A 6,543-nucleotide genomic window follows, 5' to 3' on the forward strand; every position below is an offset into this window, starting at 1 on the left:
CCAACTGTGCTTTGGATCACAGTTTAAGGTAACCCCAAGCTGAGAGCCCCCACCTCAATTCTATCTCTGTAGTCAGCTTCCCTGCTGTGATACCTGGGAGCTCTGCCACACTCAGACACCCCTGGTCTTTCTGTGACCCCACAGTTCCTGAGACCACACTGTCCTGCGAGGGTCTCATGCACCGCTTAGCCTCTGAAGCGACATCTCTCAGTGAAGTGGACTTCGCTAAGATTTTGTGCTCTCCACTGCTCTACCACTTGCCAGGAGCCGGTCCCCTCCCCCACAGTCTCTCTTCCCGAATGTTGCCTCAGATTCACTTCATGCGTCCTACCTTCCAGGAAGTGGTTGCTTTTCTGTTCCTATTGTTGCTGCTCTTCTCTTTGATCTCCTGTTGAGTTTGTAGGTGTTCAGAATGGTTTGATAACTATCTGGCTGAACTCCTGGGACCTGATGATATTCCGGTCTCCTATTCCTCCACCATCTTGCTCTTCCCCCAGTTTGTTGAATTTTCTTGAGTTATTATAAATTTTTAAATGTTCATGGCACATTATTTTTTTTTAAAGATTTTATTTTTATTTGACAGAGAGAGACAGTGAGAGCAGGAATACAAGCAGGGGGAGTGGGAGAGGGAGAAGCAGCCTTCCCACCAAGCAGGGAGCCTGATGCGGGGCTCGATCCCAGGACCCTGGGATCACGATCTAAGCCGAAGGCAGATGCCTAATGACTGAGCCATTCAGGTGCCCCATTTTTTTTTTTTTAAAGATTTTATCTATTTGACAGAGAGAGAGAGAGAGAGAGATCACAAGTAGGCAGAGCAGCAGGCAGAGAGAAGTGGGTAGCAGGCTCCCCATTGAGCAATGAACCCGATGTGGGGCTGGATCCCAGGACCCTGAAACCATGACCTGAGCCAAGGCAGATGCTTAACCCACTAAGCCACCCAGGTACCCCCTTGTTAATGTTAAGAAACAGCCACTGATTAAAATCCAAGTTTCATTTCTTGCGACCTTAAAACATTACAAAAGGCATCCTGATTTCTTATATATTTTTTCCAGATAAAATACAGGATTCATATGTTTATTCTCAAAAAGCAATTTAGATTTTTTTTCAGCTTAGTATTAGCCATTCTAGCTAATTCTTTGATCACAAAGCACCTGATTAGTCTTAGAAAAGGATTTCCTGTGTGTGTGTGTGTGTGTGTGTGTGTGTGTGTGTGTGTGTAGGTTTGCTAAGACTGTCTACACACTGGGTGGTTTAAACAATAGAAAATTATTTTGCTAACTCTTGAGGCCAAAAGACCAAGATCAAGGTGTTGGCGGTGTTGGTTCTCTGAAGTTCCTCTCCCTGGCTTGTAGGCGGCTGTCATCTCCCTGTGTCTCCACATGGTCCTCCCTCTGTGTCCTAATCTCTTCTTAAAAGGACCCTAGTCGGGGCACCTTGCGTGGCTCAGTAGGTTAAAATCTCTGCCTTCAGCTCAGGTCATGATCTCAGGGTCCTGAGATCAAGCCCCGCATCGGGCTCTCTGCTCAGCGGGGAGCCTGCTTCCCCCCTCTATCTCTCTCTGCCTGTCTCTCTGCCTACTTGTGATCTCTGTCTGTCAAATAAATAAATACATAAAGGACCCTAGTCATATTGGATCAGACATCCCAACCTCCCCATGTGACCTCATTTTTCTCTTAATTACCTCTTTAAAGTCCAACCCTCCAAATACTGTCACTTTCTGGAGGTACCTGGGGTTATGACCTCAACATATGAATTTTAGGGGCGCACACACACACACACACACACACTCTCTATATATACATATATATATATAATATATATAATATAGTCATTTTTCTTCTTTAATAACTCATAGACTCTGATTAAACATGACAGATCACACACACGTGTTTATCCCTACTCCTTCCCAAAACGCTGTCAGAACAACGGTGAATGAATAAGATGGTATAAATGCACAAGGAGAAAGGAGATGGGCGAGGAGACAACCAGGGGCGAGATACAGGACGCGCGCTACAAGAGGCCATGGAAGGAACCACGGTAGCTGTCCGAGCTCCCTGCAGCCCGGGGTCTTTCTGGTGCCCCCAGAGCACATTGCAAAGGAAGCTGCCAGCTCCGTGGCAGGGGTGAATAGGGGCGGGGAGAAAATCTATGCCCAACACTGGGCCATCAGTCACTAGGGATTCAGGAAGGTAAATGAGACCCTGTTTTGGGCAATTAGCTTAGGGCCTGGGGCTGGAGAAATGGCCAGTCTGATTCCCGGCCCACCGGGTCCCTGAGCCCACTCATACTTGCTCAGGATGCACACGAGCTGAGCAGTATTTGGACAGCCCCCCCCCATCCCACACTAGCTTTGTTAATTCCATCACACCCTTCTGCTGAGCCTGTGGCCTCCCAGGAGCCCATGTGAAAGCCCTGAATTTCTCACCAGCAAGGATGGGACATGCAGGATCAAGACTGACCGTGTGTGCTTGTGATACAGGGGTTGCTGGACACCAGAATCCATTCTGACAGAGAGGCCTTCCTTCCTGGTGTGGTTTTAGGGCTTGGGAAGCAGGGGAAGGGGTCAAATGACTCCTCAAGGTCCCATGGGGTTTGAAGATGTCTGTATTTCTGGGAAGAATGTCCTGAAATGTGTGTCTGAGGATTCTGGGGACTGGTCACTCAGGAGAGCCAAAGAAGAAGGCGGCCCTACAGAGGCGGGACTGAGGCGGGACTGGGGCGGGGGTGGGGTGGCAGGCAATGCAGCCCATATCTCATGGAGGAGAGAGTGGGCCAAGACCACCAGATGCTTGGGCTCCTTGGTCAGGGGGAGGGGGAGGGGAGGGCGGCTTGGCCAGGCTTGGCCAGGGTCAGCCAGAGTCAGCCAGGGTCGGGGTCAAGGTCTGGCGGCAAGATTGCAGCTGGGAGGCCTGTGGGTGGATGGGAGGGAGGTCTCAGAGGGCTGTCTGCCAGGAGGCCGGTCCTAATGGGGTGGGGAGGAGCCTTGGGCAGGCTGGGAGCTGGAGGGGCCCAACGGGTGGGAGTGGGAGGAGATGGGGGCTGACCAGGAGGAGTGGAGGGGGCAGGAAGCGGCTGACAGCCCGGCCTAGAGTCAGCCACGGGAAGCAGAGACCCCGAGGCACAGAAGAGGTGAGGAGGGGAGAGAAGGCCAGGGAGGCAGCTGGGCGGAAGGAGACCAGCCAAAGGGAGCAGCTCCAAGGGAGAGACCTGTCAACCCGTCTGTAAGTCCTTGTTTTAAGGCCACACCCTGAGATCTCTCTCCGTGAGGGGACCTCTGTTTCCACCTCTGCAGCTTTCTGGTCCTAAGACCACCAATACACACAGAGTTTTTGGGGGGAGTCCATGACTCAGGCAAACCCAGTCACAGATAAAGGGACAGGATCAGGAGGTCTAGGAGAGGGGTGGTGGGAAGGCCCCAGAAAAGGAGTTAAGGGAGGGAGGGGCTGCCTAAGGAAGAAAGCCACGGTGGGGCAGAGGTGAGACTGCAGGGTCTGGGCTGGGGTAGGGCCAGTGATCAGGAGCGGCCCCAGCATAGGGAGGGTTAAGCATCCTCCGGGTTCCCACCCCGCTCTGGGCCCCTCCCCCGTGTTTGCGTCCTCCCAAAACTATTCGGCCTCCAGCTGGCCTCCATTCTATATCCTTCCCCTCCCCCTTGAGTTAGCCTGGGGGAAGAAGGGGGTGCAGGGGCCAGGGTTCCCAGGACTGGGAAGGAGCCCACAGGCTCGGAGTGCTGAAGGAGAAGCCACCTGGAGAGGCTGAGGTGGGGAAGCCGAGGGGGTCTCTGAGAGCAACGGGCAGGAAAGGGGACCAGAGACTAAGTGGGGGAGAAGGAATGGGCCAGAAAGTGTTGGGGGAAGGGTGCAAGTGGGCAACAGGAGGGCTTCCCAGGCTGTTGGCCTGAGGACAAAAGCCAACTCAGCACCTACCCGGGAGGAGGCCAAACATGGGCAGAGCTGGGCCCAGGGAACAGTGGGGGGCAGGGAGGACCAGGGGAATACCAGAGGGATCTCTACCAAAGGGCCACCTCCTGGCCCTCCAAGCCCAGCCCGGAGCCCTGTCAGGCACCCCCCCACGCTCCCCCCCAGCTCCGGGGCCAGGTTGCTGGCAGCGCCGCGAGCTGGCATCAAGAGCTGAGAACCCAACACTGTTGGCAGGGCCGGGGAGACCGACGCGACGCCATGTGGCAGCTGCTGATGCCTCTGGCCCTGTGGCTGGGCGCAGTGGGCCTGGGCAGAGCCGAGCTCACGGCAGCGCAGCAGCGTGGCCTGCAGGTGGCCTTGGAAGAGTTCCACAAACACCCGCCCGTCCAGTGGGCCTTCAGGGAGACCAGCGTGGACAGCGCCACGGAAACAGTGAGCGGCATCGCCAAGTGGCGTCGCCTGGGGCGGGACGGGGCTCGTTCCCAGGAAGCAGGTGCCCAAGCCCTCGGGCTCAATGAACACCCAGTTCTCCAGGGAGAGGCCAACACCCCAGCCCCCTTCTCAGCTGTTTCCTGGGGGGCTGGGGAGGAGGGACGGGTCACACCCCGGATTGCTCGGTGAGCTCAGCCGGCTGCTGGCCCTTCTCTGTCTGCGGGCAGCCCTTCCCTGCAGGGACCTTTGTGAGGCTGGAATTTAAGCTCCAGCAGACCAGCTGCCGGAAGAAGGACTGGAAAAAAGCGGAGTGCAAAATCAAGCCCAACGGGGTGAGTTGCAGGCTTGTGTGTGTCTGTCTGTGTGTGTGTGTGAGAGAGAGAGAGAGAGAGAGATGGGGCATTTGCTCAGGGCAGGGGTCTGTGACAGGGGTTTAGGAAGAGAGCCAGCAAGAAGCCCGGGTTGGAGCAGTGGTCCCTCGGGGGAGCGGCCTCTCCAGGAGCTCACCTGGCCCAGTCTGAGCCGAGGCCTGTGACGCCGTGGGTGGCCAGGGCTGGGCTACTCTGAGAACATCTGTTCTTCAGAGAGAGTCCCCCTCCCGTCTGGGCTCCTCTCTCCGCTTGGCTGGCTTGGCTTCGGCTTCGGGTCTGTGGTGGAGGAAGCCCACGGCAGGGGGTTTGTCTGCCCCCACCCCAAGCCTGGTGAATTCCCCACTCTCAGTGAGGCTTTGAGTAGAGATGGCCCAGCCCAGGCCGACTCCTCACAGGGCTTGACTGTAACTAGCCCCCTTGGGGGCATACCCATGGCTGTGGGCAGTCCCCAGTCCTGCTGTTCCAAGCACTAGCCTATGACTCGGGGGTGCTCTGAGGGCCTGTTCCCTCCCACTGTTAAGGGACGGACTGGATTGTATCAGTGACTTTCCAGACTTCATGTCAGGACACTTGCGTCCATATCAAGCTTTTTAAGAACACACAAATAAATATAACAGAGCTGCAAAGTGGTTCGAGGGGGACGTCAGGCGGGGAGAACCCATCTGGGGGAAGAGTCCTGCCCAGACACGTGCGCTGCCTACAATCCCCCAGTCCCCGGGGGGCTGCGCCCGGAGCCAGCTGGCCCGCGTGACCCCTCACCCCTCTGATCTAGGACCCACCAGGGGAGCCGGTCCCCATCTCAGGCAGCCCCCCGCTTCCACCCTGGTGGGGCGGCACCCCTGCCCTGACCCCTTTCCTCTCCCGGCCCCGTGCTCCCCTCCCCAGAGGAAGCGGAAATGCCTGGCCTGCATCAAACTGAACGCCGCAGATAAAGTCCTCGGCCGGATGGTCCACTGCCCCACACACACGCCGGCTCTGCGGGTAAGAGTGGGCAGGGGAGGTGGGGAGGCTGGGGAAGAGGCTGGGAAGATGGAGAAGCTGGTCCTGTGGGAGAGGTCAGAGCCCGAAGCACAGACTGAGGTGCACAGAGGGCAAGGAGGGAGGGGTGAGGAGGGGCGAGGGGGTATGCGGAGAGAGGGGGCGAGAAGTGAGGAGGGGTGAGGAGGGCCAAGGAGGGGCTCTGGGCCTGGCCCCGCTATTCCCCAAGGGATGTGGAGGTGGGTGCCACAGAGCACGCAAGCACCGCCCCCAGGGGTACTCTCCGCGGGGACACCCTCCCCGGAACCCGCTGGTGCCCCGGGCCTGAGCAGCTGCCGCCACCGGCAGGACCCCGAGGAGCACCAGGAGGCTCAGTGCGGCAGGGTGGAGCGCGCGGGCGAGGACCCCCACAGCTACTACTTCCCAGGACAGTTTGCCTTCTTCAAGGCCCTGCCCCCGAGCTGAGGCCCGACGGTAGATGGTAGGTGCCCAGGACGGGGGGGGGGGGGGGGGGGGGACGACAGAACTGAGCTGGGACAGCGCTCATGTGTTTGGGGCTGGAGACTGGGCCGGTGTGGGGCTGAGGGCGGCGGTAGGGGAAGGATTCAGAGTCTGGGAAAAGAGCTTGGACTGGCCCAAACAGCCTCCCTCACACCCAAAAACTCGGGTTTCTTTCTCTTTCCCTCTAGAATTCTGTCCCGCTTCCCGGACAGCTGCAGGAGCTGACCAGTGCAACGCCAACCTGCCGTCCCCGAGCCCAGGCAGTACGAGCCCATTATCCCCGAGCCAATAAACTGCTCTCCCAGACTCGTTCTGTCCTCTCGCATGCCCCCTTCCCCTGA

The 6,543-nt window shown here is 57.5% G+C and overlaps 1 protein-coding gene across 3 annotated transcripts; it reads left to right on the forward strand.

The window, feature by feature from the left end:
* Window positions 1-2,543: 2,543 nt before the first annotated feature.
* On the forward strand, window positions 2,544-6,508 carry RARRES2 (retinoic acid receptor responder 2). Of its 3 annotated transcripts, none has more exons than XM_082693569.1 (6): window positions 2,544-3,221; window positions 4,155-4,352; window positions 4,580-4,684; window positions 5,609-5,704; window positions 6,050-6,182; window positions 6,391-6,508. In XM_082693569.1, exons 2-5 carry the CDS (start codon window positions 4,179-4,181, stop codon window positions 6,164-6,166), a joined length of 492 nt encoding a protein of 163 aa, XP_082549695.1. In that variant the 5' UTR covers window positions 2,544-3,221; window positions 4,155-4,178; the 3' UTR covers window positions 6,167-6,182; window positions 6,391-6,508. The 3 variants fall into 3 exon arrangements, with proteins under 3 accessions (XP_082549695.1, XP_082549694.1, XP_082549696.1); XM_082693568.1 differs by having other exon boundaries at window positions 3,023-3,129; XM_082693570.1 differs by lacking the exon at window positions 2,544-3,221 and adding an exon at window positions 3,591-3,760.
* The last annotated feature ends 35 nt before the right edge of the window (window positions 6,509-6,543 follow it).

Source organism: Mustela nivalis (assembly GCF_964662115.1).
Source record: "Mustela nivalis genome assembly, chromosome: 12".
Lineage (NCBI taxonomy): Eukaryota > Metazoa > Chordata > Mammalia > Carnivora > Mustelidae > Mustela > Mustela nivalis.

Excerpts from the sequence above, each read along its gene's own strand:
- RARRES2 (XM_082693569.1), top strand. The coding sequence starts at position 4,179 with ATGTGGCAGCTGCTGATGCCTCTGGCCCTGTGGCTGGGCGCAGTGGGC. Across the intron at positions 4,353-4,579 it reads TGGACAGCGCCACGGAAACA|CCCTTCCCTGCAGGGACCTT; the intron begins GTGAGCGGCATC and ends GTCTGCGGGCAG. Across the intron at positions 5,705-6,049 it reads CACACACGCCGGCTCTGCGG|GACCCCGAGGAGCACCAGGA; the intron begins GTAAGAGTGGGC and ends CGCCACCGGCAG.